The sequence below is a fragment of the Aythya marila genome (genome assembly GCF_965140915.1).
Source record: "Aythya marila genome assembly, chromosome: 1".
Lineage (NCBI taxonomy): Eukaryota > Metazoa > Chordata > Aves > Anseriformes > Anatidae > Aythya > Aythya marila.
Genome location: NC_139042.1, coordinates 77,080,686 through 77,102,674, shown reverse-complemented (window position 1 = coordinate 77,102,674; position 21,989 = coordinate 77,080,686). Strand labels below are relative to the sequence as shown.

The 21,989-nt window shown below is 40.1% G+C and overlaps 1 protein-coding gene across 6 annotated transcripts in view; it reads left to right on the top strand.

The window, feature by feature from the left end:
* ARHGAP6 (Rho GTPase activating protein 6) overlaps positions 1-21,989 on the top strand; it is a 312,049-nt gene that overhangs the window by 234,934 nt on the left and 55,126 nt on the right. For 5 of the 6 annotated variants that reach the window (XM_082775527.1, XM_082775526.1, XM_082775530.1 and 2 more), the window contains one exon: positions 17,970-18,129. In XM_082775527.1, the coding sequence (XP_082631653.1) occupies positions 17,970-18,129 (160 nt within the window). Of the gene's footprint in view, positions 1-7,025; positions 7,058-17,969; positions 18,130-21,989 lie in introns of those variants that run through there. The other variant, XM_082775531.1, reaches the window with a different exon arrangement.

The following is a 21,989-nucleotide window of genomic DNA, read 5'->3' as shown; positions in this document are numbered from 1 at the left end:
CACAGAAAATGGTATTTAAGGGTGGAATTCATCTCATCTCATTCAATGTCTACAATTTAGTTGCACTGTAGACTTGTGCCTTTGAGCTAGCCTGGCCACCATACGGTCCCTGCCTGTATATGAGGGAGCATGAGGGGAAAATACATTTCTGGGGTTTCATTCTTCTCTCTGCAAACCAAAGGGATTGCTCCCCCACAAGTTCCTGTTTCTCACCGCAGATTGGAACTAGTACTTACAGTGCCTCGCTTAGTGCCTGCAGTGCCTGCATTTTGAAGGGTGTCCCACTGTCGGTCTGATCTGCCCCTGAGCTGAACTGTCAGCATCTGAAACATCCATCATTACTGCACACTTCTGCAGCTGGTGGCTTTAGTTACTCTGCCAAATGGAAAGGGTAAAACTTCCTGAAGTCTACAGGATTCCTGAAGGAAAAGCTAATTCATTTCTGTAACAAATGATGCATAGGTAATATTAATAATAATGTTAACAGCAGTAATACATTGTTCATCAGTTCTGTGCTGTGTGAGAAGTCATAGTGGAAAAGCCTTAGCAGTTTGTTTAATTTTTATCCAGTGGAAGGTTTGAATGTAGGAGTGTAATGAAAATAACATTCTGTGGAGTAAAACATAAAAATACATTTAACTGATGCTTCATTATTTTCTCAATTTCCATCTGCAAGCATTATTGGGTGTTGGTATCCATCTTTACCAAAACATCTCTTGTATGTAATTAATTCAGCCAGGGTCATGTATTTCACTCATTGTATTGACCCTGCGATATGCTGAACGCTTCTGTGTGACCCAGAGCTGTATGAGGAGGAAATGCTCCTAAGGCAAATTTCAGTTTGTGTTGCATGGATAACTGTAGGGACTCCAACAGAGGAGCGCAGACCCAGCAGGAGCAGCCGGGAGGTGTTACTCCAGGGGTCTGCAGGGCTCCTTGGCCAGAGGCAATGAGCAGACATGCTGTCTGTCCAGGCACTACTGCAGCACGTTGCTCCAGACAGTGGCAGCAGCAGGAGCATGCCTCTGCCCTGCCGCAGCCGCTCACCTCGGGCAAGGAGCTGATCGCTGTCTGTGTCACTCCAGTAGTTCCAGCATCACACTTCACAGGAAGAATCGCCCTGGGCCTGAGTAAAGCAGAATAATAAAAATGTCTTGAAAATCATAAAGGGAAATTAAAAATCATATTTGAGTTTCTTTTCTTAGACTTCCATATAACAGAATTTCACAGAGGACATCTGGAGACATGTCTGAAGGCTGGAGCTTTGTGTGTTTCTTGAATACTGAGATTGACCTGTCCTCACCTATCTTCTGGAGATAAAACTCCAGGAAAAGGAAAACACCAAATGTCACAAAGCTCACTTGTAAAAATTGGTGAAAAGTGGCATTGTTAGAGATGCCTTTAAAATCAGTGTCTTTTAGAAATGTACTGAGTTTTCAGCTTGGCCCCTTGAAAGTAGTTCTCATAGCTGAGCACATTCAGTTCAATTTCTTGAATGGGATGCAGCTGTTGAATTCTTCAGATCTGAATAAAGGCTTTAAGGGCTTTATTTATGTTGTGATTTTTTTTTTTTTCTGTCCTTCTCTGGTTCTGAACAAATAACCACAAGTTAATGGAAACTGTCCTACTGCACAAAGCTTATAAAGTCGTCCAGCTTTGCCACACTGACTTTTCTGAAGAACTGCACTCTTATGTGAGAATTTGTGATTATATTGAAGCACATCAGTGCAAAAGAGAAGGGCAAATGACAGTATTCTCCCAGTGCAAACAGCTCTTGTAGCTGGTCCCCAGAGATTTAAAGAACAAAGAGTACATCTAAGGAAATCAACTAAAATTCATCCACAGTCCGTTAGGAGCACATTGCAATGATACTGAATTGCAGGAAGCTCAATAATCCTTCCTATTTCAAAGTTCAGGCTCATGACCTGATGAGTTTCCTGTGAATAAAGCTTGCTATTATTAATGAGATGTATGAAATAATCTCCTTTAGGTCATTAGCAGGCATAATGTGGATAAGAGCTCTTTAGATCTCATAAAGCTCAGAATGAATTTGTTCTGTAAACCTTTATATTAACAGAAATTTTTGACAATAGGCTGTAGATATTTTGATATTAGCATAGCTGGATAAAAGTTCAAAAGCAATATGCTGTGCTGTCCTGTGTATGTGGGATGGGAAACTCTTGTATTGCAATAATATGTGACCCATCAGCAAATCTAATTTTTCAAGCAATTGTTGATTTTACAAGGATATTGCAGTGAAAGCTCTTTAACTCCGTGTTTGCATGCCTTTTTTAGCAGGAGCTTCATGCTGTCTCTTAAAAACCATAATGGTGACTCCTTTTTTGTTTTTTTTTTTTTTTTTTCCTAACCACTCCCTGATATCTATAACAAAAAGCAAAACTTGGAAGAGGTTTGTGTGGATCTTTCAGTTGACTGATGTATATTTTAATTGCAGTATTAATAAGCTTGATAAGAGGAGCTGAACAGCTGCTGTGGCCACTCAATGCAGGCAGATTAAAATAATTGGGTGGGGGACGTCTGTTAGATTGCCATAAAAAATTTAAATAGGAGCAAAGAGCGTTTGGCAGTCACCAACAAAAGCTTATGGGGGAGAGATGAGAAGAGAGTGGGTAAGGAGAGATGTTGGAAAGCTCTCATGCTGTTCATTCATCTAAAAATAGCCTTGGTCTGTCTCTGAGTTTGTTTGTTTGTCTTTCATTTGGAGACTGCGGATGGAGACTTGTCCTTTCACATGCCTGAGGAGCAGGACCTTGGTTACAAGCTTCATTGATGCCCAGGGTCACAGTTTTCAGAAAAAGCACTTGGAGCCTTGTACATGTTCATGTGGTGTTGTGCACAGGCAGGTGCTGACAGCTCCTCCCCGGTGACTTTACGTGTTGTGAGAGCTGAGCAAGGCTCTTGCTGCCCCCTCTTCTCACCAAGTGCTCCTTCAATATCCAGTGCATAATTTTCCAAAACATCGTTTGAATCCGTAACTCTGTGTGTGCGCTGCTTTCGCTGGTGGGAGATGTAAACATGCTCAAAGATGGGCGTTTTTGCCATTGTGATTCAACCACGATCAATGTATGGGCTGGAACTGCACCTCCACTTAACACCGCCGCACACAGCACATGGAGAGTAAAACCTTTATAAAGGGAAAAAGCACCGTGCAGCTTTTATAAAAGCAAAGTGGTGAAGTGGGTACATTTTTCAGGATATCCCAGTGACTCAGAGTATGTTTGACAGGTTTTAAAGTTCTCAAACAGAGGAAAAAAAAGAGTGTGCTCTTGTGCTCTTCACCTGTTCCTTAGAGATGACAGCAGCACTAGCACATCCAAGCAAAGCCTGTTTCAGGACTGGGAGCACTCCTTTTTCCAAATTTCTACCCATGTCCCCACAACTCCTCACAAGGCCTTCCTTTTCTAGAAACAGGGATTCTGCTGCTACAAATTCTGTCTTTTAATTTATCTCACAATATAGGTTTTTATTAGATCCTAATACAACTTGTCAGAGTACATGTGTTAGCTCTTTTGGAGGCATCAGTTTCTGCTAACAGCACTTAAAAGTATGAGATAAAAAGTGTGAGCTAAATATGTTTAATTGCTATTTACTTGCTTCCTGCGTTTTATCAGAAAATGCATCTCTGAGACACATGCGGACAGCCTCTATGTGGGGTGTCTTGTGGCTACTGGGGCAGACAGTGCAGGTATAATTACAAGTGTCTCTTCTGCATATGCAACTTGCTACCACTTCTGTATTTTCACAGGTCTTAGGAACACATCAAGCGTAAAGCTAAGTGAGGTGTTTGTACTTCTGTTACTTATTTTTGTTTTTGAATGAACTGTGTCACCAGAGCTTAACATCTATGTCTTTGCACGACTCTGGATGCCCAGTTTCTCTCTGGGGCTCCCCAGTCCAATTCAGAGGGATACAAGAAAGACTAAAGTAGCATGTTTTCAGTTACTTTTTTTTTTTTTTTTTTTTTTTTTAAATACAAAGATGGAAAGTGCTTTTATTTAAAATACCACTACCACTTCCCCTGGAAGCAATCCTGCAGATTTTTAATGCCCCAGGTTCTTTCCAATGAGCCTTAAGGGATGTTCATCTCTGACAGCATGCCACTGTCCCTCGAGGTAGAGGAAGGGGTCTGTCACGAGAGCCCCTGCTCAGGGTGGGAAAGGTAGCCAGGCATGCCAGGCCCTTGAATTACAGCTCCCATGAGGCACACCAGTGGGGTTTTGAGTGAAAACATCTTCTTTCTTAGCTGCAAACTTCTTTGAACTTTTTGACCAAGCCATACATTTTTCCACAGAAAGCATATTTTTTCATGACTGTTTTTTAAGACAGAACCCTGATTTTCCACTGAAAAAAAAAAAAAAAAGATTTTTAGGTCAATTATATTTCTGAAGCTATTTTTAACAGTCCCTTGGGGCTTTTGTGGCCAGCTTTAGTCACTGTTGTAACAAGAGAGCAGCCAGAGGAATTCTCGGCTGCGTGCTAATTCGGTTCGCTTAATCTTGCACCCCTCTGGGGTGAGAGTCAGGTCCTTGGAATTTTGCATAATTAAGAAGCGAATTAAAAGTCACATAGTGCTTATCAGTGAATGATGAAGTTACAATATCAGAATCCATTGATCAGTTTCCCAATGAGAGTTTACCCCAGGCTCAGTTGTAAGTTTTAAAAGGAATATTTTTGAGTGCTCTGGGAAGAAATTAAGAAAGAGTAAATAACAGAATAACTTTATTTTTCTCCATTTTTTAGTGATAGGTTTTATTTTCTGTAGCCTCTCCATATACTGTGAACTTTTTCTATTAATAATGTAAGATTCTGTCCTGGGTAGTATTTTATTTTTTTTTATATACAAAGCTGTGTATTACTGAAAAAAGTACTTTGAGATCGGAAAAAAGAAATCCCTAGATATGCTGGCAGCTAACACAAACGTATTAACGATGTAAAACTAAGATAGTCTATGTGTAGCCAGTGTACCCCAAAGGACCCTTAGTATTTTGGTGAAGAGCACTGTTACTGACTGAATAATCTGAAAAACCCTGATTTAAAGCAGAACTCAGCACGTACCGTTGTACTGCTCAGTTTCTGAGAAGGAAACCCTCGCTGTCAACAACTAGTTCCAATAAATATTATTATATTTATTTATTTTTAATGATGGTAAAGGAACATAGCCTTGTCTGGAGCTCATAAATACAAAGGGGACAGGCTAAACTGGATTCTTGGCAGCCTCTCTATTTTGTCTTCCTGCAGGCCACTAGAAAAGGTTGGGGATTTTGATTGCTTGTTTCTAGAGCCTGGAAATGGCAGTTCATTCTTCACAGGGCTCGAGTGAGTGAGTTTCTGAATGAATATATCCCCACTTCCAAATATGCAAATAACAGAGTTTTGTTCATTAGAGGAAATTCAAAAAATAATAACACAGGAGTTATGTGGGCTGAAGAAACTTGTTTTTAAAGAAAGATGTCAAGTACCACAAACATACAGCTGATTAACAAAGATAGATGATTAGCAGGATGCTGATCTCTGGCTACAGCACTTTGAAGAGGAGAGATAAATTTAGCTTCAGCATTCCTCCTTGGTTTATGTTGGGATGTAAGCGCAGTCAATGACAGTACTTGTCTGAGAAGGTAATTCACTAGGACAGTTTTTCTTTGGAAATCTCGTTAACTGCCCTGTTTGGTGGTGACACCCTGGCTGTTTTTAGCACCACTCTGCCGTGGGTAGTCTAAAAAGACTGAAAACGAAGATGAGGAGCTACATGGTTTGAGGATGTGATGATGCCTAATGTAAGAGACACTGAAAACCCTGAGACCTGTCCATTGACTTCTGTGGGCTTTGGGTAGGGCTTTGAGATTAGAGATGTCTGGGGTTCACATATAGTGATACTGTGCAGGACTGGTGGCCACTATGTCCAGCCAGAGACCTGTAGCAAATGCTTTGGACCCCTGCGTGCTGCCTCTGGCAGGTCAGTGGCTGCTCAGCCCACCTAGATGTGGTGGTGATCAAAGAACCTGGGTAGATCTATGGGAAAAAAATTACACGGTGTCCCTTGCTGTCACCATGACTTGTAGCTGGTGGCTTCTCTTCAGTGAGTGGTCTGATGGAGTGCTAAGTGGCATCGGCTGAGAAACACAGTTGTCACTCTGCACAGTTATTTGTTGAAATGCCATGCAGCACAGAGCTGCAGTCGAAGTCATCGGTGATTCAGTGTTTGTTTTTCACAAAGCGCCTACGCTGCCTGCCCACGCACTATAGATGACAGCATTCTATATGGGGACTGCAAACGTGACAGACATTATTTACGAAGCAGTGCCTTTATCAAGTTTTGGCATTTTGTTGTTTTTTCTTTCCTAGCAAATTGTGCAAAATAGCCTCTGTGTTGCTCGTGTTGAAGCCACGTTATAAATACAGCTGGTTTGCTTGTTTGAGCAGAAAGTTTTTAAAGGTGTTTAAAAAAGCTGCAAGCTAACCGTGTGAGAAGGTCAGGCAGAGCACACCAAATGCTGCTCGCTGGGCTCCAAGGAGCAGCAGCAGCTGCTTCCAGCATTCCTGCAGCTCTTCCTAATAGGGAAAGCTTGCGGAGTTACAGCCAGTTTTAAGTTTGCACAGCCATGTGGAAGAGGGATTTTTGAGGGGAGACATGCCCCTTCCTAACCACTCCTTGTGCTCGCTCCGAACAATTCCTCTGCAACAAGAAGCGGGGAGGTCGGTCGCAGCTTGTCTGCCTCTGTCGCACAGGCGCTGTGTGACACGGCTCTCGGCTGCGCTGGACTCCCAGCCTGCTTCCAGCCAGAGAAAGGAAAGAGCAGATTTTCCCCCTAAGATTCATGACAGTAGAAGGCTCTGGCAGCCGAAGGTATCCGGGGAGTCGTAGCTGCTCCAGCTGGGCTCTTTCTCATACACTCACTACACTTTTTCAGGACAACTGCATTGTTCTTACCTTCATCTTATTTTACAAAAAGTCGTGGTTGGATTCAAACTCGTAATTCAGATCTGGTTTGGTCAAGTGCTGAAGGACACTGAAGACTCAAGAGAACTTAGTTAATGGGTAAGGAAACTGAATAATCTTATACAGGGTGTGGTAGAGGTAAGTGGGAAGGAGAGGATGTGCTGAATGTGGTGGTGTTGATCATTTGTGTTTTAATTTTTTTGTGTGCTTTAACAAGGTTCAAAGGAAAGAGAACAGCTTGACTCTGGGGAAAAGACTGGCACCACCTACCACTTGCCAGGCTCTGGAGATCCAGCAACAAATGGAGAGCCCTCAGATACTGTTTATTTTGATACTAGTTTCCTTTCATGTTTCCATAGTTAAACTAAGAGGAAAGAAACTATGAAACGAGAAGTGGCATTGCATTTTTAAACCAAACTGCATAATTATGCTAATTTTGATTTGAGTGGCTTCGTCAGGTGGTGGCTTGCTTCGAAATCTGTGGTGCTATGTTTGTTGTGTTCTGTATTCCGCGTGTGTGAAGACCCTAAACCAGGCAGCTGTGAGCAAAATATCCTGGTCAGAAAGGCTTCCTGAAAGCTGATGGCAAGACAGTTACAGCTGCATAGGTTCAGTCTGGCAAACGAGTTTGTTTAAGCATCAGGTTTTGTGGACCTGGCTGTGGTGTTGCTGGATTTCTAAGTTTTGGTTAGCTGCACAGAACTGAGCAGAGAATAAGAGCTGTTCATCTTCTGGCTCAGCCCACGAGGAGCTTGTAACTCTAGCAATTGTTTCTGTTTTTCATAACAGTGGGAACTTTATGGGCTATTTTTCCCTCTCTCTGTCCAAAATAAATGTGCTGCTTAAAAACAAAGAAAGAAATCACAGACTCTCTGGCAGGCACACAGTTTGAACTTGGGGTACCTCAGGCTGGAGGGGCAGTTTACAAAATGCACCTTTCTGCTGAGAATTGATGTTGCAGCACAGTGACTTTATTTACATGGATCTGTTTTACATTTCTGGCTTTGGAATACCACATTTTTAATGAGCCTCCACATTAATAGACAGTGAAGAGAGCAACAACGTGCTCTTTAATGGTCTTTCCAGGTATATACACTGATCCATCAACCTGACTTATAGCTATATATATTCAGTCAGACCAGTTTGTATAGTTCCAGTTCAGCTGAGGTGGTTTCTTAAAGCATTTAAGATTCTAACTTGGCATTTAATTCAATGGCAGATCAGCAGATGCATATGTGAAAACATGGTATTTTTTTATATATTAAAAAAATGTGCTTCTCAAGAAGCTGAGGTAATGATCTTTGCTGTGCATTGCATGAAGAGAAATACATAGAAAACGAAAAGTAATTATATTGATTAAAATTGCTAGTGATTGCAGAGCCACCTCTTTGTACTTATAATAGTTTCCTAATTATTAGACTTTTTGAATTTTCTGCACCTTCTGAACTTTTCAGTGGAGAATTATGTGTGCAGGGTCTTTGAGAGAGCAATAAAAACGCTAAAACAGCTGCTGATGTGAGTAGGAATATGGTATCCCAGACCATAACAAACAAGCAAAAACAAAACCAAAAAACACCTCCTCCTCACAAACCACAGTCCCAGTGGATGGGTGTGGATTGCCAGAGCATTGCAGCTGGTTTACTGGTGCAGATTGGTGCCTGGGTGCCTGACATGTGCGTGTAGGACAGGGTAGTGTTTGCATATGTAAACGTAGTGGGAGAGATGAAATCAAAGTGAAAGTGTGGAGTGATTATGTAGCAAATGAAGCATAACCTACTAATCCCTAACAGCTAACAGTTTACTTTCTACATGTTCAAAATACTCATGTCCTTGCCTCCAAGTGGTTCTCTGCATGCTCTGTGTCACTAGCACCTGAAATGGTGTTGATGATACAAACTCATGACTTGAAGAAAACTGCCTTAAATAAGAAAAGAGCTTATATAACACCTTTATTTCAGCACAGGTTAGAAGCTGTAACTAATCACAGAACACAGTAACTAATCATGGCACAATAACCTGAGTAACAAACTATTTTTGAAGTGGAAATGGGTAGTTCACTTGGACCTGGAGACAAACTTCAGTGAAATAATATATTCTCTGTGAGCAGCAGGATGGGTGAGAGAGAGTGGTGATCATCGGACATGCCCACATTAGCTCTGAGAGTAGCCATTCATTCACCTGAAGAGCTTAGCCATTCGTTCACGTGAAGAGCTTTGCAAATCATTCTGGAGGGACCCAGCAGCCTCTGCCAGGGGTATGTACCGTAGTGGGAGCAAATGCCGGAGCACTCCATAGCCTCCTGATGATGACACAGGCCAGGGATGGGGTGAAGCCTTGTTCCAACTCCTGCGCCAGCTGGATTAGAGCATGCTTGGTCCTGAGCTCTGTGTTGTACCTCAATAACCAAGAGCTCTCGCTCTCATGCTTCAAAATATAAATATTTGGAGATAGGTTGTATTTTGTTCCTATTGACTAAATCAACCCCCACCCCCCCAGGCAAATAGCATGACTTTCCAACTAAACCTGGTACGTAGGTAAGCTGAGTGTCTTTTTTCCACGTGTTCAGCAAATCTCATTTTCCCTAGACCAAAAAATCCTTTCTTTAAGTAATGTCAGAGTTTATAGGAAAAAACAAAAACAAAACAAAACAAAAAACAACCAACCAAACAAAAAAAAAAACACCAAACAACTGATTTGGACCACTTGAAACAATACAAATAGGGTTTCATATTGAATTAAAGGCTTTACTACTGTTAGTCAAATCCCAGTCCTTGGAGTCCTGAAATTAATTATTTCATTTTACTTTATAATGAGATTTGAGCTGTACGCTCAAGTCAGATAATGCAATTTCTTTGTATCTTGAAAGCTCAAAATCCAGAAGGTAAACTGAATGCTAACATATATGTTTTTAAATCTTGTATGCAATACTCAGGTTGATATGATTTTTGAATGTTTGGAAATGACTGTGCATGCTCTCTCATGCGTGTTCGTTCTTCAAAATAGTAGGTCATTCACTTCTCTCTAAATTGTTAAAATTTTTTTATACCAGATATAATAGAAATAGATACCGTTCCTAGTCTGTTCAAAGCATTTGCTGCAGTCAAATTAATACGTATTACTGGATGCAGAAATTGTTAACTTCTTTGCTGTACTAGCAGAGATCCCATCAATTTTCCTTTATCCCTTTTTAAAACAAGCCAGAAAGCAGAAGGTGCTTTGTTCCTTGTTGTTTCACAGGGGCATTACCATAGTACTCTAGGATGAAAAAAGCTACAGATGGATTATACAAATATAAGCATAAATCCTAAGTTGTTTAAATGCATTTCTCATTTAGTTTAGGCCTTACATTTACATATGCTTAATGTCAACCTTGTTAGACTGAGGAGAAAGAGCATGTATTTCATATTCAAAATCTAGTTTGAGGTCTTCCTGTTTAATAAGAGCTTAACAGAGAACTGGGCAAGCATTGGAACAGGCTGCCCGGGGAAGCAGTGGAGTCCCGATCTCTGGAGGTATTTAAGAGACGTGGATGTGGCACCAAGGGACATGGTGTAGTGGTGGGACTAGCAAGTTCACTTTGATGGTTGGATTTGATGATCTTGAAGATTTTTTTCCAACCCGAGTGATTCTATGGGTGCTTCTATGAGTATGGTATGAATGGAAGTTCTGTAGTGCATCAATGTCTGTTGCATCAAGCAAAGATTGCCATCAGGACTGAGCCCACCTACTTAGGGATTTGGGACAGTGGAAAACATGGACAGAGCCTAGGGCTTGTTGCTCAGCTTCACAAGCACGGGAACACTGAGCAGGAACGTGTTTGTGTTGTAGCAGAAGCTGGAGCAGGGTCTATTTAAGGCAACTTTGCCACTAAAATAATAATAATGGAGCTATTGTACCTGATATTGGGTCAGCTGCCATTAGCTTACAGAGTTCACATTATTCCTGGTCAAGCAGGAAACTTTTTCTTATACTGGAAAAAAACATTGCACCAATCTCTCAAAATATAATGCATGAACTCATGAAAGGAATAAGCTTTATTCTCTTAATCAACCAAGGCTATCCCAAAGCTATCTCTTGTGCTGAGATTGCTGAAAACCCTGTGTTGTCGTTTTTTTTTTTTTCTTTTTTTTCTTTTTTTTTTTTTTTTGGTAGCATAGACCATTACTTTGGTCTCAGTAGGTATAATTACTTCGGTGTAGCTTGTTACTGCACGCATGTGACAACTGTGCATGTATTCTCAACCAGCAACAAAAATCAGACTATTGCAATATGGCTTAATTCTTTTTCACTGACAAAAATACACAAAAATCTTTTCACTTGAAGTCCAGAAAAACTTCAGCTACGGTTGGACGTAGGCTTTTTAAGGTGTTCTGTCTTCATTTTGGCACCTCCACGAAAGTATTGAGCCTCTTTTGGCTTTAATTGTGATTCTTCTGGGTTAGTTCCTCCAAAAATACTGATACCATTGAAGTAACGCATTCTGAAAATCTGATCTTTTTTTTTTTGATGCATTTTAAAGTAGGTTAGTTTTCTGGATGTGTAAAAAGTTCAGTACAGAGTGGTATGTTAGGGATGAATGTTTTGCTAGGCAATACCTTTTTTACATCAGCAATACTTGTTAATGTCAGAAAAGGAATGAAATACATCTCCATTGTATGCAGTGTTTTTTCTTTCCTTTTTTTTTTTTTTTTTTTTTTTTTTTTTTAATAAGGGAATGCTTTTAACGATTCAAAACATGAAATAGTATCCTGAGGCATTTGGAAAACTTGGAGAGGTTGATCACAGAAGGACAGGAAATATTTTCTCCTTTATTTTAACAATTTTAATACTGCTGTGAAAAAACGCTCATTCTTCCGCTCCCTGTTTATCCTTAGACTAAAGTTAGAAGGGCTTTTCTTCCTCCCCCGATAAATGGAAATTGCCATTGTAGTATTCTGAAATGTGTTTCCTTACCTGGCCACAGGCTAATGCAGTCTTGCTAGATGAAGTATTTCTGCTGGGGGTGTGCACAGGGTCTGCCCTGTGGGGAACACCAGCCTGCCAGCACCCAAGGGGCTGGCTTGCTGTGTGGAGCACAGATCCCAAGTACCCAGATTTCCAGCTGACAATCTGCAGCCTTGGGAACAAGGCAGGATGCTGGTAGGAGTGAGAAAGTGTTTGTGTAGCAATAACACGATTATATTAACTGCCATTAAATAGCTTTGACACCTAAAGCGTTGCTTTGTGAGGTGTGATGCTTTGCCAAAACTAACAGCTGTACATACATTAACACGCATAAGTACAATAGAGCTTAAGATAAGCTAACTTTAATGCAAGACTCCGAATATCTTCACAAGATCATCAGACTGTACTTATTCTTTTTCTGGTGGAGGCATTGTATTAATTTTTCCACTGATGTCAAAGGGAACAGGATGTAACCCTAGATAATGATGCTAATGAAGTCAGACTTTCTTAATGAAGATTAATTGTTGGGGCCCCATGCTTTGTGCATCCGTGTTCAGATCCTTCTCCTGACTGCTTCAGCGTCATGCAGTAAGTCCTCTGCTCCTTTGTATTTAGTTATGGAGATGCCATTTTGGTGATCTGAAAGGCTTGTCTCCTTCTGTCATACCAGCAGTCCCTTGGAAGTAGCTGTTTTGACACCCGATGTGTTTGGAGAAGCCAGACTAGTCTAGGTTGCATTAGTTTGTAACAGGATCTGGAAACCAAATACCCTGTCTGCCGCTCCAGCTGTGCAGGTTTAGGAGAAGCATCTGGAGATAGGGGGGCAGAAAGAGTCAGGCCACAGCATGCACACACCATCCAGTTGTTTCCTAACTCTTGGTTAATCCAAGATAACTATTGAGGATGTCTTTAGTAAAGGACTAGACATTTGGTCCTTAATTGCATGTAATGATGGATATTTACTGGAGTTTATTCCCCGTTCTCTTTACGTCTTGTCCTGCCGGGAGCGCTGCCCTGGCTTCAGATGAAGGTGAACAGCCATGCAGCAATGAAAGGCAGTCATGTCCAAGTAGGGCTTGCTTCACACTGACAGCAAGCATGGGGAGGTGAGGAAGACAGGGATTATGTGTACACACATCCAGATAGTGCTGCGGGAATATGAATTGTCAAAATCTGAGGGGTTATGGCTGAGGAGGAGCCTGGAAGTAGCTTTAGAAAGAGTTGAAATAAATTACCAGTATAAGTGAAAGGTTTATGAAGTAGTAATTACACGCATTTTCATGAAGTTTAAAGAAGTAATTAAGCAAACAGAATTAAGACATTATAGTGCTATATTTGCCATTCTATTTGCAATATAACCTTTTCGTGTGGAAAAATGCTGAACTCTTTTTTGTTGGAGCCATATCTGGCTGCAAGCACGTGGCTAAGTGTTGCTAGGGTAGGAGAAAAACAAGTAGGTATAATTGGTTTTGATCTTAGTGGTTTCAAATGGATTTCAGCAAAAGACTAATGAAAAGCAGACGACTAATCTGATAATGGCATTTACCTAAATGAGTACAGACTAAAGTCATCAGCATTAACAATAATGCAGTAAGATAAAAATTGCTCTCTGCATCTTATGTTAAAATACTGTATTATTGAAAACTGCCATATGTGGGGTTCTTACTTCCCATAATTCACATGGCTCATGAAGGCTTAAAACTCCACAGTGAGCAACAGAGGTAATGCCCAGTGGATTTATATCCACATTGAGGATTCCTTACAGTATTTGTCAACCAGTGTTTGTATTGTACGAAGGATAGAAGAATGGGACTTTGCTAACAGACAACTGAAAGGCTGCGTGTTGGAGGCTCAGGGGAAAGAGGTCAAGTACACAAGAATAGCCTACACATGCTTAAGAGTAATTTAAGCGCATAGTGTTACTTAAGTCAGGATGTACCACTTGGGTTGTTTTTTTTTTTTTTCAGAGCCACTGGACACCCAACCCCTAAAGAAAACATTTGTTTGAAAGAATATCAGTAAAGCTGCAGTCTGTGTCTTGTTAAAATGTGCTTATGACGGTGGACAAGAAATATGGGAAAAGTGGACGCATTTTTCAAAGGCACAAGATGCAGTTAATCATTCATCTCCTCTGCTGAGTCATTTGCTCTGGTATTTTAGTTACTTACCCGATAAGTGAACTCCTCGGTTCAGTGGAGGAAAGATGCTGGATGTTAGTGGGAGGGCCAGAGAGAAGAATGCAATTGAAGCTGCAGACTTGTGAGGGAAAAGAAGTGACTGGTTGGCAGAAGAAACTGGAGAAGGCTTTTAGTCTGGTCAAGGTTTTGTAAAAGTCAATTATGAAAGCACCCTTGCAATTAGCAGTTTGTGTCCTATCAGGCTGATCACTTTATCCCAGAGCAATATTTCTGTTTATATTCTTTTCTGTTGTTTATTTTTTTTCTTGGTGATGAAAGGACCATTCACAGATCATGTTTTAACTAGTCCTACAGTCTAAATAGTAGAGAAAAATACTGTAGCTGTGTATGTATGTTTGAACACATATGCAGGGCATGGACTTCAAAAACAAGTCACCCTGACTTGATGCTCTAAAATCTTCTCTTAAGCTTCTGCAAGGAGATACGTCAAGCTATTAGTTGAAGGAGGCTGATGAAATGTGCCTCCTCATATGAAGAGAGAAATGGAAAGTGTTCTCTGGGTTTGTCTTACCCTGTTCCTCCCATACAGCAGAGAAAAGCTTTAGGCAGATGGGATTCATGTAAATGCACTAGTTCCCCTTCTGAAAGGGATCTTGACTTTTCTGGACCTCTCCCAAGCCTGGTTGATTTTACAGTAATTTACAGGCTGCATGTAAAAGTTCCACAGTGCATTAGAAGGAAGAGGACGCTTTCAAGTTACCTTGTGTCCCACAAAGCCTAGGAATCTATGAATAGATTAAAACGTAAAATATTGTGTTTTGGCTCATAGAAGACTGATATTTATTTGCCAAATAAAACAGAGTTTTTCAAGGCAACATTTCTTGAGTGTCTTCTTTAGCAGATAAGGAGATTCTACTGGTCCTAACACATGATCTTCCAAAAATATTTCAGTTAATTACTTGTGTTCCATTAGCATAGTAAAAACCTATGTTAATGTGACCTAGCAGAGATTTTATCAAACACATCAAGTGTAAAAGAAGAATGCCTTCTGAAATGCACAGAAACTGGGCAGAGTGATTCCAAACAGCAATAAAGCTGTTTAACAATCTGTCGTGGCGTTCAAGGATGCAGAGTTTGCATCCGACCATTTTTAGCCAACGAGAGACGAGCTGGTGAGTGCTGGGGGATGTTCTGGGAACTTGAAGACTGCCAGAATAAAAATCGTGGTTGACCTCATAACCTTGTCAGGGGCTTTTTTCGTTTGCTGGGTTGTAAACACTTGACCAGTTTTTTTTTAAATATATATATATATTAATTGCACCCATATTAAGGCAAAATTAGCCTGGGTAAGTTTCCTGAGACAGTGCTGAGTTGGCTGATCTGCTTGAATAAAGCAGCACAGCTCTGCAGAGAGGTTTATGGGGGTCCCAAACACAGAATCTTCATTCTGTGCTGTCCTGGAGCTAGCAAGCACTGTCATTCAGGGTTAAACTCCTGTGGCTAGGGTCTAACAACTGAGCTGCGGCATTGTGAACTGTGGCAGCTTTCTGCTTGCCATTACAAAGTGACCTCTGAGATGAGGCAGAGAATGCAGTTTCTTCCAGAGTTTGATTTGCCCATGGTAATTTTTATTTTTTAAAGAGCATTAGTTTGGGTGTCCATACAAAATCCCATTTAAAGAATATTTATGTAACTTGTGGTAGTTCCTAAAAGCCCCATCTACCCCCTTAGTTCTTGTGCTCTACAGGAAATAGGACATGCCCTAAATCATTTGCAGTCTTCATAAGCTGTTACCTCATCATTTTCTAACGGGTATCGTTCATACCTCCAATTCCTATTTGAATATTAAAATATCCCAGTTATGTCTACCATAAAAATGTCTATCACTGATACTTTTGTTTATGAAAATGCTCGTCTCAGAGAAACAGATAAGATAAAAATCTTGCAAGCTCTACCCTAAAAACCTGTGATTCTCTCTTTGTACCAGCTTGACTGTAGAACATTCTGTACATGATATGTTCATGAGGATTGAATTGCATACTTCTGTAGTTGTAAAGTTTTCTTTCTCCTGCATTATCAGGATTGGAAAGGAATTAGTTTCTTAGCATACATTGTCTGGTGGTGAATTCTGTTCTTGATCACTTTTAACTATAAATGACAACAGCTTTTTAAAAAATGTAAACATTTACTTGCAGTTTTGCAAATTAGGCTTACATGAATCTTGCTGCTTTGGTTTCACTTGATTTAATCTAGTCAGCTTGGTTTGTGTTGTCTTGTAAACTTTTAGGTTGAGACTACTAAATCTAGCTTCTAAGGCCATAGAAAAGGAAGAAGTGAAGAAGCAAAAAATAAAGAAAAAATTCAAAGTAATCAATTCCTGTACTAGTGCAAAAGTTTGCATATGTGGTCCATGTAAATATTGATATCATTCAATGAGTGTACAGATATACAGTTGTTCAGATCAAAGAAACAGCTTCATTTGTTGCAATTACCAAGTGTCTTGAAAAAAATATTATGAAATAAAGCTCCTTGATGAACTCAAATATATTTCACACATCATAAGAAAATGTTTCCAATGTGTCATTCCTTTGATCTATATTCCTAGATGATGCTGCATATTTGTGAATGATGTCTCTCGTATATGTGAATACACACACATCATAGGTGCATATAAATAGGTACATACATGTTTACAGTATCATATGGAAAGGCTTGCACAAAGGTATTTCCATACATTAGGATGCATGGATGCAATGAGTTGTTACTAATCCTTCAGCCAATGTCTTTAAAAGTCAGGGGGCATCCTTTGACTCTAGATGTGTGTGTAGAATAGATTAATTATAAGTGATGATGAAAAATGAGCATGCAGTGAAGGTACAGATGTTGAAGTTTAAACTAAAAATAGGCATTTAAAATGAAAGTGAAGTTTGTTAATTGCGAGCCTGCTGTGCTGTGATGAAGGGCGGGCTGGTGGATTTGTCTTTACACCTCAGCTGATACAAATCAGAGTTCTTTCACTATCTACACCTACATCAAGTTATGCCTACTGACAGGTTTGATGTTTATTTTTTTGTACAGTTAGAATGAAAAACAAAATATTTCTCTCCTTGCAGAAATGTGCAGTTTGATGATGCTTTGATGAATACTGAAATTCTTGCTTGAAGTTAATTGTCAGTCTTTAAGCTTCCCTATGTGCTTGCGCTTATGTTTGAATGGTGATTACTTCTCTCACCTGAGCTAAATACTAGCTAAGAGAATAGCTTTTTGTATATGTCATCACAGGTGGGAGATAAAACATCTAAAGCTTTTGATTTGATTTCCAAACATAATTGGTACCTTACAGAGATGTAGCATATCTCATGTTGTTTTATTGTATAAACTGTAACACATACATTATAATGGCTGTTCAAAAATGTGAAACACCTTATCCTTTAGTCAATCTTGATCTAAACACAGTCACATCATAAGGAGGGGAGTGGGATTAGTAGGCTGGGAGAGATAAGATGTGTGTTGTCCATGGACCTGTAAAGGTCTATATACCTGCATGCTCAGGGAGGAGAGTGAAGTGACGACCAAGTCACTTCATGCAGCAAAACCAAACTGGGAAAAGCAGACAAGATTTTTTGTTTTGTTTTGTTTTGTGCTCTCCTGCTTTGTGCTTTTGGTTACTGGAATCCTAGTGTTTCTGCAACAATGCTTGCTTAAATGTTTTCAGGCAGAATTGACTTTTTGTTTTGCATGTCTGTACTCCTTTTAAGGAATGCTGGTCTTAGAAAAACAAAGATATTTGAAAGGTTAGAGATGTCCAAGAAAATGGCCTTTTAGAAAAAGAGGACTTGTGTTTTTCCTCGCAGTAGAAGAGATGGTTGTGTTTATTAAACTGTGCATACCATATGATGCTTCATATTTTCCCATTTGATTTCCTGTAGGGTGATTTCACTTGGAACAGCATGTCAGGGCGCAGTGTTCGGCTGAAGTCAGTTCCCGTTCAAAGCCTCTCTGAGCTGGAGCGTGCTCGGCTGCAGGAAGTGGCTTTTTATCAGCTGCAGCAGGACTATGACCTGGGCTGTCAGATTGCTATCCCCAAAGGTAAGGGCTCGATAAACCATTTCTATTTAGCTTGCTAAGCCTCTTCTTCGTAAGCCATTGACTTCATACCACAGTAATAAATGGGAGAAAACACTACATTGTTTATTCCACAGACATTGTCTTCTGTTTCGTTTCTGTTTAAACACAGTAACTGTGCAAAAATGACTGGTAATGTTGTTTGTCTGTTATGTCCAGCTCAGGCCACCTGGGGTGGGATCATCTGATCAAGGACAGATGCCTACAGAGAAGATAATCTAAATCAGACTTATTTGTTCTGGGATCCCTTGATACTCAGTTAAAAGAAAAAGGCTTTTTTGCACTTCCTCACATCCAAACGTAAGCATCTATGTAGGCCAGATAGGTCATGCCCTAGAAGTGATTTTTCAGTTCTGTATTGGCTCTGAAGGAAGCCAAGCATCACTAGTTAAGGCATCTTCATCAAATAAAGTGAATCCCAGTCAAGTTTTCCTCAAGACAGTGGTGATTATTTCCTAGGAAAAAAAAAAAAATCCAGTATATAACACTGAACACTTAAAGAACAGGAGATTACCTGAAAAGCAGAAGCTCAGATGTCAGAATCCTGATGCAGGATAACCACATATAGACCTATACGTAGGTTACTGTGGCAGAGATCTAAACCTCACTAGAAGTAATGGGAAAGTTTCCCTTGTTTGCTATGGGCTGTAGATCAAGCCTAGCAAAGACAGCTGGTCATCTGCAAATCTCTTTCCTGTTTTCACTATTTTGTTTGTTTGTTTCCACTTGTGTACTAATTTGTGGGATAGGAAGGGACCACTGAATTCTAACCTTCAGATAACCTGAGGTATTGCGGGCCGGCACGTACATAGTGATGCCAGAGGACCAGTTTTTGAAGGAATCAAAGTTAAGCAGAAAAATATTTTCTGATCATTTAAAATAATGGTGTGGAAAGGAACAAATGTGACATACATCAGCCTGGGTGTTCTTCAGCTTTTTAGGATCTGCAGAAAACTCCTTCCAAAAACAACATAGTCCAGCTTACCATATACAGGAGAGCATCAGCTTGTAGTGAGAAGGATACAATCAATTTCTTCAAGCCCTTCCACAACTCCCCAGTCCCTCAAAAATATTCCATCAATGTGAAAACAGTTTTACAGAACATTCAAATGAGGAACTGGACTACTAAAGGTACCGCAATATTTTTTGGTGGTCTAAACTGCCACTGGCAGTCTTGTGGTAGATGAATATATGTGTTGCGTTTCCATGGTCAGGTTTTGGTAGGAGAGAGGGGCTGTAGGGTGTCCTCTGTGAGCAGAGCCCAGCAGCTGCCCCATGTCAGACCAGAGCCACCTCTAGCTGGCTCCAAAAGGGACCCGCTGCTGGGACTCCTAGCTTTTCCTGCTGGGAGTGTCACAAAAGAGCAACCAACTGTGAAAGCAAGTATCTCAGCCTAGCCAACCTAGCCTTCCTTTGCACAACCCTTTGGAGTCACAGGCAACTTAGCACAGTGGCTTACAGATGAGGACCCACTGAATCTTTCAGTTTCAGATCACACACAAGAACAGTTTTCGTTTAGAGTAGAGTAGAATAGTTCAGCTGAAAGGGACTTTTAAAAATCACCTAGTCCAACTGCCTAACTAATCCATGGCTAAACAAAAGTTAAAGCACATTACTGAGTGCATTGTCCAAACGTCTCTTGAACACTGACAGGCAGGAGGCACCAAGCACCACACTAGGAAGCCTGTTCCAGTGTTTGACCACCCTCACAGTAATGAATATTTTTCCTAATATTTGATCTCAACCTCCCTGGTGCAGCTTTGTACCATGCCATCGGTTCCCAGGAGCAGAGGCCAATGCCTCTCTCTGTGCTTCCCCTTCTCAGGACATTGCAGACAGTGAGGTCCCCTCTTGGCCTCAGTTTCTCCAGAATGATGCCATGAGGGACGGTATCAAAGGCCTTACTAAAATTCAGAAAGATTCCCTTGGATTCCTTTCATCCACCGAACAGGCAACCTTATCAGAGGAGAGCAGATTACTAAGGCGTGACTTTCCCTTCATGAATCTATGTTGACTATGCCTTATAATAGCTTTGTTCTTTAACTGACTGACATATATGTGTTTTCATAACATGTATGTATGTGGGTGAATTTGTAATGTGTAGTTAATTTTAGATATACTGTGTCTGAAAAGTGCAATTTCAAGCATAAAAACTAAATAAGAATAATACAATAATGCTCTGGTGAAGCATCAGAAGATAATAATAAAAAGCACTTCACAAACTCAGGAACCTGGGTTCCAGTTTCGTCTTCCATTATTTCATGTACCTTTTGCTTCAGTTTAGATGAGAAATAAATTAGCTATTCAGTTTTGTCAGATTACATTTACTAGCAAGATTATTGAATGGCAGATTATTTCACATCTGTGTATTTACTGCGAATTAAAAAATTGTGGATTTTTCTTTGTTCTAAGGTATTCAGAGTGAGTGAATAGCAGAAGTAATTCACTTGTAAAATGTAGTACGACCTGTTGAAGGAAGTGAAGGCAGTAGCTAGAATTAGGGTACAACTAGTATTTACCTGTCCCTCCTGTTTAAAAATCTGGCACTAATTTTGGCATATCACAATATGTATAAATAATAATCATTCTGTCACTCCATCATCCTACATGTGTGCCTGCACTTTGGTAGGAGAATAAGAATCTACTGTATTCTTAAATTACTACTCTTTAGTTTAGACCATTTGCAGAGACACTTCAGAAGTCCTCTTGATGTTCTCATCACTCCTGAATGGCATGGAATGCCAAAGTATGGTAAGAGGGTAGCAGTAATTGCTTAGTCGATTCGTTAACATCACAGGACTGTTTAAATGCAGAATTTCAAGTTTAAGCAGTGTAAAATTTGCTCAGGCACTCTGTACAATAACATAAAACTTGGTCATAACCATTTGTGCCCTAAGTTAAAAATAGACTGAAGTCTATTAAACATTTTCTGTATTAAAAAAAAAAAAAAAAAAAGCACGCAAAAACAAAACTATCAACAGAAAAAAAGGTGATGTGTTTGGCCAACTTACAGGAAGAACTAATACTGTATGTTTGAGAGAGCTGCCTAGGACTGGAGAAATCCCTACATAGAAAGATGTGCTCTACAGTTCTTTTCTACTTAAGAGAATGTTACCTAAAAACATGCAGGAGCAGAGGTTAGTGGAATGGTCTATATATTAGAAAATGCAGAAAGCTGTTTTAAAAGTTGGGATTGTTTGAGGTTCTTTGACTGTTTTTCAGAAGTTGCAAATGAATGACACTAAAACGTGCTTGTGCCTGCTGGGCATTTGCTTCCTGCAAGTATTTGAGTAATCACATTTACTGGCATAAGTATTGTGGAAAGTAAAAACCCATTGTTCTTGGGTAACAAGTGTTTGTGCCAAGCATGCTTGCATGGAGGTTAAGTCTGAGTACAGAAGCATCTGCCCTATCTTTTGCAGTCAAAATAACATCACAGTCATGTCACTATTGGTAGCTTCTTCGTAATGTTTCAGTTCACCCATGCTCAAAAGCCCCCTTTGTCACAGCAAGTGCAGTTAGCCTTTTAGGGCACATCTGACAGTTCCCACACTTGCAGAGGAATGCAGAGAATGTTATACCTGGTATGTAAGCCCTCTCCTCCACTTGTATTGCAGTCATTAGCCTTAATGAAACACACTACTGACATTTATTAGTTAAATATCCTGTGATCACAGAGAGGGACCACCTCCCACAGTAATTTTAACCAGCATGTCATTTAAAGTATGCTAAGGTTAGACTTCAATAGGCAATTAGAATTATTTTAAATTCATCAAGATTCATTATTTTTATATGTATGACAGAGGTACTTCAGGTTTTTTGTT